This window comes from Thalia democratica, chromosome 8 (genome assembly GCF_965202585.1).
Source record: "Thalia democratica chromosome 8, ktThaDemo2.hap1.1, whole genome shotgun sequence".
Taxonomy (NCBI): domain Eukaryota; kingdom Metazoa; phylum Chordata; class Thaliacea; order Salpida; family Salpidae; genus Thalia; species Thalia democratica.
Window position 1 is genome coordinate 20,684,600 of NC_139172.1, and position 18,270 is coordinate 20,702,869.

Sequence of the window (18,270 nt, forward strand, 5' to 3'; positions counted from 1 at the left end):
AAATAATGGAGTTGCTCGAAGAATCATGTATAATCTTAATGCAGTAGAATCTGTAAGTAATTATAACGTTGGTAGTACACATTATTAATTAGTGAATAATGTTTATGAATCATTCCTAGATCAGTGACTTTTTCTTCGAAGTAACAAACGTTGTTATGACTGACGTGAATGTTGAATACGACAATTCTACAGTTTCTATGCTGAGTAAAGCTAATTTTCCATACATTAGCAAGGGCAAAGAAATAGTTGTCAGTGGAAAATTGAAGAATTTTTCAGTTGATATCGACCAAGAAGCTGGCGCTATGGGTCCGAGTTATAATATAAAAGGAAAGGTTTATTATTATTTATTACAACTAAAGAAACTACAAAAATAAATTTTCTGCGTTAAGTTTGAAAATAACTTTTAGACTTTAAAAATATAATTAACAAAGCACTTTGACACATTTTAGACCTATAAACTCTAAGATAAACAACCAACTAAGTCTAACTTAAGTATAAAGCTTAAAAGTGTTTTCTATGTAAATTTAGGTTTTACTATTGTATTACCTAAAATGCTAGAAAGATTTAAAGCTAATTTATTAATTAAAAGTATCATATACCATAATTTAAAGTTCGTAAATCAAAAAAAAATCATTTCAAATAAAAGTTATAACAATTATTATAATTAATTTATTTCAAAGCAGAGCTGGCAGTCTATTATGCCAGAACTAACTTAGAATGGTTATCACCAAAGTTTATAACATTACACTAAACAAACTTAAAGATTTTTTAGAAAGAAAAAAAGTAACTATCACTTGGTAACTAATACTGCTCATTAAAAACCTAATAAGAGCTTAAATGTGATTTATGATAAAAAGCACCAATTTGGTTGTTTTCAAGCTAAACTTTGTAAAGCAGGCCGTGGTTTACCGAACCCTTTTCTTAAAAATCTTAAAATATCTATTAACTAATATTTTATTTTGGTTTATTTTTCAACCTATTGTTTATAAACTAGATTATCATCATTTGGAATGTTTCAGTTATTTTTCGTATCTGCAGAAGAAACTCTTTATTGCTATACATTTTTCATTTAATATAAAAATTATATTTAATCGTTTTAGTTGTTCTACTTAAAACAACAGTAGTTAGCGTATTTTAGTTTATGATTAATAACTTTATTTACTTTTGAGCTTACTGGAAAAGGACTTAAAGACCAAGTAACAGTTGATTTCGAAACAAATCCTTTCAAAACTAGTAGAATATCTGAATCCAACCATAAGGTTATGCACAATTGCTTTTAGGCAGTAATAAAATAGTATATTTTTGTTGAACCATTACTGTGTACTTTTTACTTTAGAGATTACAATAAAATTTTTCGACTTAATAACAAGAAAAATAATCACTTCAAACTTTTAAAGCTATTAAAGGAAAATCACTTTCAAAAACTTTGAGTTAAATTAACTAAAAATTCAGATAGAACAGTATTCTGAGCGTATTTGGGCATTTATGAGAATAAAGAAGTTGTTAGTTGACTTAAAAACGATGGTTCTTGACTCAGCTAGAAGAAATGAAACCGCTGCTGAGGCTTTAAAACTTTCTTTAAAGTAAGATTTTAAAACTAAAACAATTTAAAATTTTTGAAAGTTTAATTTTTTTACAATCTTTTCCTGAAAATTAAAAAAAAAATCATTGTTGCTTTTAAATTTAGGTACGGTTTTGTTACTCCGCTCACTTCTATTATTGTCATAAAAGATGACATGCGTGAAAAAGTGGAAAAATATCTAATTGAAGAAGCAAAAGGACCACCAACTACCAGCTCTACAGACGACGACTACGACTTCTATGATTACTATGATTACTATGGCCGCTACACTGGGCCCCGCGTGTATGGCCCTCCCGGTGCCAAATGTCGAGGCGATTACAACAATTGCAACAATTACGACGATTATGGGTACTATTACAGCATGCGCGGTCCGTCGACCCCGAAGCCGGTTCATCCTGAAACGGTCACTTACACTTTTGCCCCGACCGACCAAACCCCATATTGGGGCGGGTATTACCGGGACCCGCACGTGGTCCTGCCCTTGAAGCCGGGAGTGAACTTGTGTTTTGATTGGGATGGAAAAGACGGGGAGGTTTGTTTTCAGTTTCTATGTGTTCACTACATAATTGTTTGTAGCGACTATAAATTATTGCTCAATTTACTAAAGAGCAGCTTGTTCAAACGATAATAAACGTGCTAAGTAACTATTTATCTATGACCGGTACATATTTTTAAAATTATACTATGCATTTGTAAATTTGAAGGCTTTGAATACGAAGCATCTTAGTTTTTGTTTATGTTTCTGTGTTTGAACTCTTAATTGTTATTGTATGAACAGCATTGTTAAGATGCAGTGTAATATTTTTTTAACAAATTTTTTCAACTAATAAAAAAAGTCCGATTTTGTTTCTAACCGAAAACGGTCATAAATTAAACAGGTAGTTAGCACGTTTATAAATACTTATGTTATAAATACGAAATTTTAAATTGATTAGTTTAACTAATTTTCAAAATATAACTTTATTCATATTGTTCAAAAAATTATATTAAAAGGAAATGAAAGTTAAGTTGCGTTGTAAGACAGTTGGTAAGTTGTACTTAAAACAGAAAGCGTTAATGCTTAAAGCTTATGTTGTTAATAATACTTTTACAAATTAAATACTTAATGTTTTGATTGTGACTAAAAATGTCGAAACGCGTCAACAGGAACGCTTAGTAAATCACAAAAAGCTCACTTGTTTCTTTCAAACTGCTATTTTAAACAGAACTTTTTCTTACCTATATTAGCTTTTATCTGACTAAAACTTTAATACTTTGTTAAATATTATCAACTAAGTTCAGTAAACCGGTTTAAAAACATAATTAATGCAGTAATAATTACTCAGATGACAAATTTAATATACCACGAGAACAGTGGGTTGGTCGTGAATGCAAAAATGACTGCAGCTCCTGTAGGAATAGACAGTGTAAACGGAAAAGATCGATTCTACATGGACAGTATTGCTTTTGTAATCCCACAATCTAAAGCAAACATAATCGTGGGTAGTTTTTTTTTTCCTTCACATTTCCTGAAAGTAAAACTTAGTTCTCTATCTTCGGTGAAAACCTCTTTTAAAGTAGATTCGAAAAAATAAAATAAAAAAGTACAAGTAAAGTTGAGTACTTGTTTTATGTTTTTTTACAAATTTATTTAATTTAAAAAAGTGTATAGAATAATTTTAAAAATAAAACAATATATTTAATTTTCTCAGGTAACTCCGTATTTTATTACCATTGAAAATTTTGGAATGGAAAGTTTTTCGTATCCAGTCTCTTCAAAGTTTTCATTTAGTCGAAGCGGTTTTGACTTAAAAGTCTATGACGTCACATCAAAAGTATCAATGAGTAAAGTTCATTTGAAAATTGGCGATACTCAATTTAAGGTTTTGGTTAAAACATAATTATTAAGTTTTAAATATCCTAGGCTAATTATAAATATTTTTACTATTTAGCTGATGCTACACATTAACCAAAGAGTTCCGCACATTGATATGGCTTATGAAGATCTGAGTCACATTAAAGGTGAGTTCCAAGGTCTTATTGGGCAGTTCTATGGAAAGGAAATCGCTTTAGAAGAAGAGGATAATGGACAGAGAGCAGTTATGAGAATTGGGTTAGTAAAATAATTGTAATAGTTGTTGTTTCTGTAAAGTATTTAATTTCAAACACTTACTACAACTTTACTTAAAACCAAAAACTTGTGTACAGAAAAGTTTTGATATATTTAAAAACTTGTTTTAACAGTCTTGTTTAAAAATCTTAGAAAAGAGTTGGCAAATGTCAAACGTCACGAGATGAAATCGAATCCTTTGACCAATCAGGAACAACCTTGCTGGTTTGCATCCAATAAAAGGTTCAGCTCAATCAGGCACTCGTCTTTTGTCGTAGAATCAATAACAACCAAACCGCACTACACTGAAAATGTAAAAACAACAACAAGAGTGGACAAGGAAAAAAAGGTCGAAAGTGGAAAAGCAAAACTCACCGTTCTTGAAGCGCTTTTTAATCAAGAGTTTTAAGAGTTATGACCAACAATAAATAAAACTTTAAAACGGATTTAGGATTTTATTAGTAAAAATACTGAAGCATTAAACTAACTAAACTAACATTTTACAAAGTAAAAACTGTATTTACTTTTTTCCTTTATTAATCTGTTTTTTTTTGCTAAGTTTATAGTAGAATTGTTATACTTTTAAGACAGATATGTTTGAAGTTTATACTGGTTAACAATTAACTTCTTCTCATTTATATCTTCTTGTTGGTTTTCTTTTATATTATAGCATTTCAATCGAACAGTCCTTAAAATTATATCCAATGTCTATATTTTTAATTAATCTTAGCTAATCCAAAAAAGAATGGTATTAGATAAAATAAAAATTTTGTTTTTCATGTTAGTTTTCATTAACTAAATAGTAAATAACTCAGTTTAAAATTAAAATTAGTCAGTTACTACACACAACCTGTTGATAACATTTTTCAAATAAAATTATAAGTAATTAATTCATTTTATTGCTAAGTATTTAGTTAGCAAACAAGTCTGTCTTTAAAACTTAAGCTTTGTTCGCGCATAAATGCAAAGTTGTTGGTTTCTTGTTTCTAAATTGGTAATGTTAACCAAAATTTAAATTTCAGATACATTTAATAAAACAAGTGGTTGTCAAAACATATTTATGTTTCTTTATATGTTATTATAGTGTATTTTTCATAAAATTTTTCTAGGTTTTTAAAAGACAAGTTTTTTGGTCTATTTTTAGTATTAAGTTAACTTTAAGGAAAAAAAACTTTCTTAGATAGTATAACAACATTGATAAGATATTGTTAAGCTAATTTAAAAGTGTTTTTTAATAAATAAAATTTTATATGGTATAAAAAAACAGTATCTTATGATAATTTTTTCGTGTCTAATCAAAATTTCATCGCTATAAACGTAAAAATGTTTTATAGTTCTAGGTTTTTTAGTGATTTTGTTCAAATTTTTTTTTTTCTCAAATTCCAGGCTTTTAGCAATCCTGTATAATTATTATATCGTTTAGTGTGCAATGTTAGACTCAGGCATCAAAACCTGAGCCACTTAAACAGGACACACAAGAAAAATTAAATAAATTCAAGTTCAACAATTTAAAAAGAAAAACATTAACAAAAAATTTAACAAAGTTAAATTTATAAAGAACTAATTAGTAAGCTTAAACTTATCTTTTTAATATAAAAGGTGATAACTTAGTACATACAAAAAAAAAGTATATGCACATTTATAAGAAAATACAACCAAATAGATGATTTTCCCGAAGAATTTTATATATAGCATAACACATTTGTACAAAATTAATAAAAGTAAATTAATAATCTTTTGTTGGGAGGCGTAGGAAAACAAAAATGACTATTATTATAAATAATTAAGAAAAAAATAATAAAAAATCAGTAGTTAGTTAAGATGAAATAAAACATTTTTTTTAATCATTTTTGTTCAGTAATCCTGTGGTAACTGGTTCCACATTATCTTTGCTCTGTAAAAAAATAACCTTACCACTGTCTTCAATCAACAATAACATCAGCGAAAGTCAGCAGAGCAGAAGCCTGAACTTTCATATTCCGTGAGACAAGCTCAAGTTTAACATAAGGTTTGGTCATACCAATTCGATCATCAGACCACAAACTTTCGGTAGACTGAGCTTGTGGTCTGATGATCGAATTGGTATGATCATCCTTTTTGTTACCACTAGCTGTTGTTAAAATTATGTCTACATTTCATCTTTCTATTATTCTTTCTAAACTGATATTTGTCATGAGAAAAACTGAAAAATTGATAGAAAAAACTTTATATTTGCCAATAATAGTTTTATAAAAAATTAATAAATCAAATTCCCATACTCTAGAGAGTTTAATCCAAGTTTAATTAGTATATTATTATATTATTTATGGGGTATTTATAACGATTACATATAATACGGATAAAACTCCTTTGCACAGACTTAATTTTATCAATGTATGTCTTTTTTTAAATAGGGAGACTAATTTTGGGTATTATATTCAAGCTTAGGACGTACTTATATTTTAAATAGTTTTATCAAATATTAACTGAATAAATTTAAAAAAATTTTAATATTTGATTAGATGAAAATTGTGCAACTTTTTATAAACAAATTATGTGTTCATTCCATTTTAAACATTCAGAGATAAACATTTCTAAATACTTAAATATTTTACATGTATCTTAGTTTTATTGATTGTTAGGTCATTGGGGCATTATTTGTTTTTCTCAATGTTTAAACTTTACATTTGTTAGGATTTAAACCAAGTTTTTTTTTTTTGTTTTTAGCCATCTTTATATATTTTCTAGAGTAAGTTGCAAAAAAATACATGCATATAACTTAATATCTTAATTTCATCATCATCTGAAAATTAACTATATCACTTTTAATGTCAATGTTTAAATAGTAATCGTTATTGTAGATTAAAAACGAAGGGGACCAATTGCACCACCTTATAATGCTAACAGATATCATTAATAACCACTCTTTGTGATCTCTCAATTAAAAAATTATTGAACCAATTCACTAAGGATTCATGCAGTTAATATTGACTCAAAAGTTTTAATAATCGTTTGTGTGATACTGAATCGAAAGCTTTTTTAATATCAGTGAAAACTGCTTTAATATGTAAGTTTTTGACATAAGGGACTGTCCATGAATGTAAGCATGTTAACAGCTGAATGTTTGACAAGTAGTTAGAGACAAAATCAAATTGTTTATTAGTTAGTAAATTTTAGTCAAAAGGGTGATTAAGAGTTATCATAGATTAAAGACAATGGCCTATAGTTTAACGCGTTGTGTTTCTTACCTTTTTATAGTTAACGCTGGAATAACAAAGTATATTTCCTATAGTTTTGATACTTCACCTAATGCTATAAAACATTAATAAAAGTGGAAATGTTATTCATGGAACTGCACACTTAATAAAATAGGGTGCGATGTTTTCTGGGATGCTGATGATTTTATCTTTCAGATGGTTAATTAAACCTTAAATGTATTCATAAGTCGTAAGAAGTTTTTTTATTTTACTACAACTTTTTTGAGCTAGTTTAAAACTTCGGTGGTTATCATCGTTTTAAATACTTTTTGAAAACTGCTGTTAAAAAGTAAATTTGTTTCGAAATCTGAGGTAACTGTTTTTCTGTATTATTGTAGTATAAGAGGGTTTTTGCAGTACTTAATTTAAAATTAGATTTTACGTATATATAATACTTATTTAAATTTTGGGTTTTACAGATTTTTTCTTCATTTCAAAATTGTATTTTTTAACGGCTAACTGTTATTCTATTGACTTATTTTCATAACCTTAGAAAATGTTTTTGTCTTCCTTTCTTGTAAATAAATTGATTTATTTTAATATTTTTTAATGTGAGAAGGATATTTTAGATTAAGTTGGAACAAAACGTTAAATTGAAATTTGAATTAAACTAAAGAACTGGTCATAAAAATGTTAGACATTGTGTGACTCATTAAATAATGAGGTTCAATTATTTTTTTGACATGTAATTTTTAATGTTTTCAAAAAATGTCTTTTTGTAATCATATGAATACTTTTCAACATTACATAATATTTAACTTTAAATGAAATCAAGTTATGGTCACATGTGTTTGTTAATGGAAAAGTAATTGAACAAGACATGATTCTATCTAGACCAAAATTATTGCAAATTTTTCGATTACTTAAGTTGTTAAACTGTACGTGCAAAAATTAAGAAAGTGCTCATGGGATTCACTGTAGTCTGTGCTAAGAATTTTCCTATTAATGTTTGGTAGATTAAAATCCCCAAGAACATAAAAAAATATTCATTTGGAAATTTTAGTCATTTTAAAAGTCAGTGCACATTTTACGGATAATGGGGGAAAATAGACACAGAAAAATATTATCTTTTTTTTTAATGCGTCTAAACATGTATATTCAAAACTTATGTTGTTGATAGAGATTAATCTTTTTTAACTTCAAGAGATTTTCTGAAAAAACAACAACACTTACACTTGTTCTATCGTTTCGGATTATATTATAATTAGAAGGACACACTGTGACATCGTTGACTTTAGGAATCAACCACGTTTCAGTTAATCAATATACATCATGTACAAATAGCTCTCTAAAAAATCAACTTTATTCAAAATATGTATTAGTATATTCAATTCTTAAATGATTACTGTTAAAATTATTAAAAGAAAAGCTATTATGATTAATACTAAATTTATCAGATAAATTTTAATGTTTTAAAGTATTTAGAACTGATGACTCACAGTTTTTGTTACCTAATGTTTATATATAATTAACATAATTACAAAAAGAAAAATTAAAGTAACTTAAAACGATTATTTACATTTTGTAACTAAGTAAAAACTTCAAGCAAAAAATACTTTTTAAACTAAAAGCTAAAAAGTGCAACCTGAGAATCTAAAAAGCTGATTCAATCTAGTCTAAGGGTAAAATTATAAACTTTTAAGTTCAATTAGATTACAATTGCCCAAGACATACCGGTTTGATAGTTTTTAAGTTTGCATATATTTTCAGATTTTTTTTGTTAAAAAAAGTTTAAAATATTTAAACTTTTTAAATTAAAGTTAAAATAATTCTAAAAAAGTTTATACTTGTTTAACTGCCGGGACCTCGCTTTGGTAATTTTGTACCTTTCAAACCAGTCAAACCATATTTTAATTCAAACAAAAACATCTAGAAAATTTAAAACTAAAGTAAAAATAAATGAGCAACTAGTGTTAGCAGATAAAACAAAAGTTTATTCCGAATAAGCGAAAGTCATAAAAATAATTTCTCTATATTTAATAAATACGACTATTATCCGAACGGCACCATTTTGAGAACTCCGGAACAAATTAAGAATTTAGAGTTCAATCTTGGCAATACCACGGTTAATCTAGAATGTTGTTAGATATAACTGTAATTTCAATAACAAAAAATACTTTGAAATTAACTTTATAGAACGGAAAATAAATAATTTAAATACATAACACAAAAAAACTGTAGGTGTCATTAATTTTCTAAATTTTTGGAAAACTGTATTCAGCTAATCAAGAAAAAAGTTCTGTGAAAATTGAATACCAAATTTAAAATAATTTTAATAATATATGTTTCTTTTCGGTAAAATTGTTATTATTTATTTAGTTAAGAGTAAATTAAAATTGTTAAGACCTACAAAGTCTGTAAAAATAAGAATGATTAAATAAAAACATTATGTAGCTGTAAGTCACAAAAATAGTTCTTTAACAAACTTAACTTTCTATTTATAGTAAATAAAATATACGCATGGTGCATTTAGATTTATATTTTCATTTTAAACATCGATTTCTTTATGGAAGTTATTTTAAAAAATTCTTTTATAAAATTGCCATGATGTTATGTATCTACTAATTTACTAATATGTCAAAAAATAAACAAAAAACCTCATCAAATTTATTGATTTGTTTGATGAAGTAGTCTGCATACGCCCTTTCAACTTTAGTATTTGCGATGATGATCATTTGCTGTAACAAAGTTAGTAAAATAAGTTGTGCAACTACTATAATAAATTAACTTAAAGTATTTTTACTAAATGTAGAATGTTATATTTCCAACTTGATGACGTACATCAAAAAAAATTCAAGGAGTTTTCAAAAATAGTCATCAATCAAAAGTGTTTTTTTCTTTTAAAGTTTTCACATTGAACGATTTTTTCATGACCCCATGAATTAGCAACTCTTTTATGATAAAAAATATGGGAACCAGACAACTTAAAATAACTATTTTAAAGTTACAAAAAAGTTAAAAGTTTTGCATGTACACTAAACTCAAGTTAAAATATATTAACAAAACAAACGTCATCAATGTAGAAGTCAGTTTCTAAAGTATTTGTTTCGTCATCTTCGTCGACACGTGCTGATCTCGCGTTCATCATCTTTGTCTGTAAATATTAAGTTTTGTTAATATAAAACGCCAACTAGAAAAATTAAATGTTCATTAAAAAACTTAAGTTAAGACAGATGATTAAAAGGTAAATGCTATTTAAAACTAAATAATATTAAATGCAAATTAATACTACGTTGTATCAAGTATTAATAAGTTTCAAACTAAACTTGTTAATAAAAAAAGTTATAAAGAAACAATTTCGAGCTTACAAATTGTAAAAAACAAAACTTTCACTTTATGAACATTCAACGAAAAGTCTAATAGAAAACCTTCAGGCACATAAGTTGCGAAAGGCACCTTTCCTTGCCCTGCTCCTCCAAAAAGTTGGCCAGTTTTTCAACGGGCATCGTCGAGTACAGCTTGAGCAAGCTTCTGATGGTGGACAAGTTCAACTGCTGGTCCGCATCTTCCAAAAATACCTGCGATATTGTCAAAAACTTTTATTTTTTGTAATTTTTCAATTCTAGTCTATCTAAAAATGTAGGTAGTCTGCCTTTTTAAAACTAAAATCGGACAACTTTTAATTTAATAAATAAAAATTTATTAAAAAACAAAAAAAATTAACTGTCTCAATTGTTTAAAATAAAAACACTGAGCAAGTGGTCTTTCCTTTATTAGAAAACACTTTCAATTCTTATTTAAATTGAATCTTACAGTGCTTTTATTTTAAAGATCTGAGACAGTTATTTTCTATGGTGTTTTAATCAATTTTTATTCAAATATGTTTAAAATACAAATATGTACTAAACACTGTAAAATTATTTATAAAAGGTCTAAACTGTAAACTAATGTTCAAAAATTTTCGTTAGTCTAAACAACGAAAGTTTCAATCTACACACAAACATAGTTAAAATCTTTCATAACTATAAACACAAACAAATACATTACAACAAACCCTGCACTGATGCTGGGTTGGTTCTTTGTGGGTGTTGGTCTTGATGGAAGCGTCGAAATCTGGAGGAATTGGGGAGAGAAATTTGGGGCAGCCGAACATGAACATCTCCTCCAAGGTTTGCCTGCATCTAAATAAAAAATAAAAAATATGGAAAATTGTGTAAAATACATCATTAAAACATATAACAAAACCAACCCGCTGTTGAGGCGAGACAGTTTTTCGGGACTGACGGACTCTTTCATGACTTGCAACAATGTTTCGTCCAATCTGATTGGGTAGAAGAAGTGACAGATCGCAAGCAATGTCAACATTTGCTCGGTTTGCTTATTGAGCTGAAAGTATCAACTTATAATCATGAAGTAAAGTATTTCATACAGTATAAAGCTATACATAAACCACAATTTAAGCATACAATTCTTTAAAATCTGTTTTAAAGTACATTTACACAATTGAGTTGTATAAAAGTTATTATTATAATTCTATAAATAGCGAAGAAGTAATACAGGGACTCAAGATTTCTCCAAATAGTTTAAGCCATAAAAACCAAGTTAAGTATTTTTAATATATACTTTTTTGAATTTTGTAAAACTTATTTTTTAATTCATCAAAAATTGTTTAAACTTTTTTTCTAACAATTGTATCACATACTTATTTTTGTAAATAGCCCAGCGCAGTTAAAAAAGAAGGCAACCAAACTAAAGAAAATTGTTTCAAGCACAAGTTAGAAAAAAAGTTTAATAAACCTTAAACTTAAGCATTTAAAACTAACCATGTCCTGTTTGTACTGGATGGAGCGCTGGAGGGTTGTGTTCTTGCTCCTCTGAATGAAGGTGAGGATTGAGGAGAAAGTGTTGATTGCGTCACCGTACCTGTGCATCATCATGTAGGCGAATCCCACGTAGTAATACGTCGTCATCTGGCATTCCGGCACACGCGAGTAGATGTTCGTCTGCACAAAGAACAAAAAAAAGTTTGAAAAGAACAGTTTTATGGTATCTTTAAAAAAAACTAGAAACTTTTGATTAGTTCGAACTACTAACTATTTTATAGAACATAAAAACAAAGGATCGCCAAACAGCTAAGAATGTTCAAATACTATACTTTAAAATATTTATAATATATTGCGATAATCATTAAAATATTTAAGTAGATCATATACTCTTTACTATTTGTGTTGCTATTCTTTAGAGTACTCTGGTAAACAAAAAATACAATCGTATAACTCAAACCAAAACTTTATTAAAAACATTTTAACCATAAAATTAATTTCAAACACAAATAACAAATAATTTCAACTAACCCCCCTAATAATCTTGATATGCTGGATTTCTTCAAGGGCCTGGTGGTAATCGCCGAGCAAACTGTTCAGTCTCAGCAACCCGATGATGCTGAAGTATCCCAACATCTTGTACAGACCTCGTTTGCCGAAATCACCTATCGTAAAAGAACATGTTACTAACATATTAAGTTAAGCAGCAGTTTACATTAAAACCGTTGTTTAAGATAGTAATTAATTATAATTACAGCTTATATTTGATAATACTAAAAACAATGGCATTTTGTCATTCTATTTACATATTTATTCAGTTAAAGAACAAATTTATTATATTTATACAATAACAAGGATAACACAAGCTGAGTATGCATTCAGTTAATATTTTTAAACAATATGCATAATTTAATTTTATAAGCGACATCAACTGACCTGCAATTTCACAAATATCTTCAGGTTGTTTTCCTTCATTGAATGCTTTCAACTGCAGGTTGATGTTGGACTTGTTCACCAGAGAGTAGAGCACGTTCAACACGCTACAAATGTTCCACACCTAATTACACAACTATAAATACAAGGAAAATAAGTTGTATGGTTAGTTGCTAGCAACTTGGTATGGTGGAATATTTAATCAGAGGTATTTTTTCAGATAAATTAGTATAAATTTAACTTTATAGTAAGAAACAACTGAAAATTATAACTATAAATAAGTATTAAACTACGTCTAATATATTTATATCACTAAATATAAGTAAAAATATTTCAATTTGTAATCAGAACAAAACTGCTATATGAACTACTGCAAGACAAAAAAAAAACATTGCCTTATAGATACTCTAATAGTTTGTAGAATACTAACAAACCTTTGAGTTGTCCCTCAAAGCTTGAATTTCTTCGTCACTTTTTTTAAGTAACTTGCATTTGTATTGAGCAAAAGATTGAAACTGTGAGTAAAAGTCAGGATAAACATGCAACAAAATTTGAAAAAATTCTTTTTTAAATAAGATGTAGCTAGTTCAGAAAAAAGACTACAAATTATGGCAACTATGACTGCCACGAATATTTATCTGTAAAATGATCTTTAAACAAGCTACATTCGTTATATAAATCTGAATCCTTATAAGTTTACAGTAAAAAAATAAAAAGAAACACTTACTTGGTAGATAAACTCATCAATAATATCGTAAAGCCATTGGTTTGGCAAATCAAGATCAATAGGTTTTTCAGAACCTACAATTTGTACAAAGTGTTGTAACACTAAAACTTAATTTTGAATTATTAAACTTTGTATGGCTAAAAATGATATAGCTTAAAGTATAGCTTAAAAATGATGTTCAAATATCAAATATTTATAATACAAAAAAACTTATAAAGCTTATATTTCTATGATATATATTTTTTGTTACTTAAAATTCACGTATATAAAAACATTTTGATTAAATTAATTTCGACAGCTTGTCAAGTATTTTCCAACTTTAAATTGTTTAAAAATATATATATAAAACTTGAGGAATATTAATCGCAATTCAGTTAATGTTTGAAAAGATTAAAATGAAAATACATAGATGCACGATATGTTCAAAAACATTACAACTATCTATAATCTGTGAAAAACTATCAGAGCTAAAGGTCTGATTTTAGATTACTCTACAACATTCAATACAACAACTTTACTCACTCAAAATAAAATTAAAAAGGCTGCAGTAGTTATAATATGAGTCGAAGCGTTGCTGCTGAGTGACCTGGCTTTTTGCATAGACATGGCGGAAGTACAGTTCTTTGTACAATACAATAAATATTTCACCTGCAAAAAATAAACGAATATATATTACGCATCAAAAAAAAAACTGTTTCAGCAATAATTCTTGAAAAAAATTAGGGACGGACAATGAAAAAAAAACTATTCAAAACATAAGTATGTTTCAAACACATAGTGATTAAATAAAATAATACATTTGACAAAACTAACAGCGCAGTTGATTCTACGTTTAAGTCTCCAACAAATTCTTAACTCAATATAACTTAGTGCAATTTATACAGATGACATTAACACGTAGAAAAATTTAAAAACTGAAATAAAAGTGTGAATGATTCGTAAATTATATACAAATGGTCAAAAGCTTTAACACATGTTTTGATAACTTCAACTAAAATATAAATTTGATCTCTGGGTGTAGCTTATTTATAGCCCTCTCATGTCATTTAATTATACAACTGATATTAGACATTTATTGAAATTTTTATTTATTGAAATCATAAAAAACAATTGGAGAGAGGAAATTATATATATTTAGTACGTATATAAGAACGAAAATGGTTGTAAATTTATTTTTTTTTACAATATACTATACAACAATTTTTAAGTAGTTTACATACCTTGAATTCTTTTCTAAAAAATATTAAAACTTTTTAGTGTTTCAGTACAAATCTTTGGATCTGATAACTTATTAGTTGTTTCATTTCATGTAAAACTACTTGAGTCATTACCATTAGTACAAGTTTTACTAGTAAATAAAAATCATCTAAACTAACAAAAACTAGCCTGAGTTTATAAACAAAATTTTGTAACTAATTTAAGTCACCCCGATTTGAAAAATATATATTATAAATTTTAAAATATTCGAAAATTAACAATCATGTACAGTAAGGTGCATCTGTTTCCTCGACCTTGGAATTTCGATGAGTAAAATGTTTGACGTTATGAAATCACATTAATAGAAAGTACAAAAAAAATAGCTTCCTAGCTTTAAGCCTGTTGGAGCAAATTACTTTTGAAATTTTTGCTCTACACCGGTATATTTAAAAAAATAACAAAATACATTTAATTTTTTTCTTTAAATTTATTCGAGATCTTTCGTAGTAAGTCTTATCAAAAATTGTATCTTACTAAATTAAACTGAATTGAAATAAGATTATACTGTAGTTTAAAGTTATAAAATACAAATGATATAATAATCAAATGCCAACTAAATGCTTATAGTGTAGCACTTTGCTGTACTAATAAAACTCCTTAGATTAAAATCAAACTGAAATAAACCAGCGATAAAAATGAAAATAAAACTACACTTAAAAAATACGAGAAACTAGTTACTTTAAATTACTTGATATAAGGATTTAAAATGTCTAGTTTGGTATACAAACTTTTTTGCTTACATAAACTGGGCCTTATGACAGAATGCATAAGGCTTCTAGAAGTGCCTCAACTTGCCCTTAGAAGTGTCCAGTATACTTAAAACTTCCTTACCTTAGAAATATTTCTGAGAGGTTTTCTAAGAAAATTCTGAGGAAATAAGCCAGGTTTTTAGCTCTGTTGGTTTAAGAACAATTTTGTATACTGATCGACCTTTAAGTGGAATTTACAAAGATGTTTCTCCCACCCATGAAAAAAGTAACATCATCTATAAATTTAAGTGTCACTGTGGTAGTGACTACGTGGGAGAAACATCTCAAAGGTTTCAACGTAAGAATTGATTAGCATGTTTCAAAAATCTTAAAAAGCTGGTTTGATGGTCGTTCGGAAAAACCTACGAAACAATACTTCTCGGCGATTGGGCAACGTCTGTTGGACAATCATGAGTGTGCAAAATATTATCACAAAAAGAACTTTTCAGCTTTAGTAAAGCAGAGAACTCTTTTCAGCTACATATTCTAGAAGCCTTATGGATTCAATCATAAGGCCCAGTTTATGTAAGCAGAAAAAGTTTGTATACCAAACTAGACATTTTAAATCCTTATATCAAGTAATTTAAAGTAACTAGTTTCTCGTATTTATTTTCATTTTTATCGCTGGTTTATTTCAGTTTGATTTTAATCTAAGGACTTTTATTAATAGAGCAAGAACTACAGTGTAAGCGTTTAGTCAGTATTTACGTTCGATTATTACGTCATTATATATTTTAAAACCTTTTTTCAATTTCAATTCAGTTTAATTTAGTAACATACAATTTTTGATAAGACTTACTACAAAAGATCTCAAATAAATTTAAGGAAGAAAATTAAATGTGTTTTGCTATATTTTTCAAATAAGTTATGCACCGGAAAAAAACGTTTAATTTAAAAAAAAAAAATTCTGTCTAAACAAGGTTTAAACAGGCTTAAAGCTAGGAAGCTAACTTTTTTTTTGTTCTGTCTATTTATGTGATTTCCCATCGTAAAAAAATTTTACTCAGCGAAATTCCAAAATTTTAATTTTTGAGGGGCAATATATGCACCCTAATGTACAGTCACCTCTCGCGAATCTACGCACATAGTGTCCACATAAAAAGTGCGTAACTAAAGGAGAATAGCCATTGTACCAACCATATTGGCTGTTTTCTTATAATACATTTAATAAAATACTGTTTGGGGACTTTTCCACTTTACTTGTTTAAAAAATGGTTTTCATTCAAAATTAGTATCATTCTCTAATTCTATGCAATACAAGTTCAATCTTAGGTGGGCAAGGAACATAACAACTAAAAATAAGAGGTAAGCTGAGTTGAAATTTTATGCCACAAATATTGTGAGTAATTAAGCACTGTACCTTGTTTGATTTAAAATATAAAGGAGAACTGAAACACCTAAAATATAAAGAGCTAAGCTCAAGACTTCAATAGTTTCCTTATGGAAGGCATGCACTAAAATTATTAAATGTTTACTCTAAATTTTCTGAAAGTTTTCCTTTCATTACTATTGCCAAAAATCCTAGAGTCCTGTAATAGTATAAAAGGATTTTTCCATTTATTTTATTCTTACTTTTTGTGAATTCAAAGATGTGTAACTAAACTATAGTGCGTAACCAAATGAGTGCGTAGATTCGCGAAAGGTGACTGTAGTTCTAAAATAACACAAAAAAATAGATGTTTTCGATATTGACTACTAATAACTTTGTTTAGACTCACCTTCCTCATCTTGACTATCTAATAGTTGAGCAACTACATCGGGTTCAGGCCACAAACCTTCATGGAAATAACGTTCAGTATGTTGGTTCCACCTGAAGTTTTTAATATAAATACTATTTAAACGTTATTTTACATTATCATAAAGCAGCTATCAAAGCTTGATTATATTAACATTATTTTATTTTTACAACATCAAGTCTAAAATTTACAAATGTCAAGAACAAAAAACAGAATAGTAAAAGAGTAAAGCTGTGAATAAAAACTTTTTAATGGCCAACTGAGTAAATTTGTTTTATTTGTAATTATACATTCGTAATTATAATGAGACAAATATAGCTGAAATGTATTATTTAGCATAATATAAAAATATTTGAATTTTATAACCTAAATTTTATAACATTGTTGAGTACAAAGAGTGATTATTTAAATAAATACTAAAAAATAATACTAAAACATTTTTGAAATATGTAAGTAATGACTCTTAAAAATACTCCCAAAGACTGCTGATACTCCACTTACCCTACTTCGTAACTGTGTTCGATTTCAAACACCTCATTATCCATGACATTGTCTCTGAGCTTCATCAGGAAGTTTTGCACTTCGACTGGTATGGAGTTTATGTCATTTTCATACTGCCTGTCCAGGTCTGGGTTTCCAGTGTGCATTGCCATTTTACTACTTTAACTCTTTGTAGTACAGACTAAAAGTAAAATTGTGTAATAAAAACTTTTGTAAAACTTTTGTAATTTAAGCAGACATATATATAACAGAAACATATATATACAGAAATAATATGTCACTATCTTAAAACGATAAGTTACTAGTGAAGATAAATATAATATTAGAAGTATTATTTGCATTTTATAACTTTTACATACTTATAAGGACTCTATTTTTTAATATAAAACAGTAGTATATTCCGAAATGATAGAAAATATTAAATACTAATTATTATAACTCGTAAAATTTAAGCACAATAAAATACTTTCTTACTAATAAAAGAATCTAATTGGTTATTTTCAGCTTAAATTTAATTATTCTAAAAATTAAAGCTTGCAAGATAAATTTTGATAGACCAACTTATGTAGATATTTTTAAAGATACTTATCTGGTTCTTTAAGTATGTAAAAAAACGTGATCAGTTTCTTCATTAATTAAAAAAAAAATAGGTGTCAGTAATTGTTTTGCACTACAATATAAACAAAATAGGACAATT

General features: G+C 27.4%; 2 protein-coding genes across 2 annotated transcripts; one reads left to right on the plus strand and one right to left on the minus strand.

The window, feature by feature from the left end:
* Positions 1-1,521: 1,521 nt before the first annotated feature.
* LOC145842982 (uncharacterized) lies at positions 1,522-4,080 on the plus strand. Its single transcript, XM_082950454.1, has 6 exons — positions 1,522-1,583; positions 1,688-2,114; positions 2,908-3,060; positions 3,274-3,444; positions 3,514-3,674; positions 3,825-4,080. The coding sequence occupies exons 1-6, from the start codon at positions 1,522-1,524 to the stop codon at positions 4,078-4,080; spliced, it is 1,230 nt and encodes a 409-aa protein (XP_082806580.1).
* Positions 4,081-8,788: 4,708 nt separating this feature from the next.
* On the minus strand, positions 8,789-17,750 carry LOC145842744 (eukaryotic translation initiation factor 3 subunit L-like). Its single transcript, XM_082950224.1, has 14 exons — positions 17,574-17,750; positions 17,055-17,146; positions 13,853-13,978; positions 13,331-13,404; positions 13,038-13,118; positions 12,607-12,727; positions 12,202-12,335; positions 11,671-11,850; positions 11,097-11,233; positions 10,902-11,028; positions 10,276-10,425; positions 9,918-10,001; positions 9,505-9,585; positions 8,789-8,978 (listed from the first exon to the last, which is right to left on the minus strand). The coding sequence occupies exons 1-14, from the start codon at positions 17,723-17,725 to the stop codon at positions 8,946-8,948; spliced, it is 1,572 nt and encodes a 523-aa protein (XP_082806350.1). The 5' UTR covers positions 17,726-17,750; the 3' UTR covers positions 8,789-8,945.
* Positions 17,751-18,270: the final 520 nt, after the last annotated feature.

Excerpts from the sequence above, each read along its gene's own strand:
- LOC145842744 (XM_082950224.1), bottom strand. The coding sequence starts at position 17,725 with ATGGCAATGCACACTGGAAACCCAGACCTGGACAGGCAGTATGAAAAT. Across the intron at positions 17,147-17,573 it reads GAACACAGTTACGAAGTAGG|GTGGAACCAACATACTGAAC; the intron begins GTAAGTGGAGTA and ends TAAAAACTTCAG. Across the intron at positions 11,851-12,201 it reads ATATCAAGATTATTAGGGGG|ACGAACATCTACTCGCGTGT; the intron begins GTTAGTTGAAAT and ends TTCTTTGTGCAG.
- LOC145842982 (XM_082950454.1), top strand. The coding sequence starts at position 1,522 with ATGGTTCTTGACTCAGCTAGAAGAAATGAAACCGCTGCTGAGGCTTTA. Across the intron at positions 3,061-3,273 it reads AATCTAAAGCAAACATAATC|GTAACTCCGTATTTTATTAC; the intron begins GTGGGTAGTTTT and ends TAATTTTCTCAG. Across the intron at positions 3,445-3,513 it reads TTGGCGATACTCAATTTAAG|CTGATGCTACACATTAACCA; the intron begins GTTTTGGTTAAA and ends TTTACTATTTAG.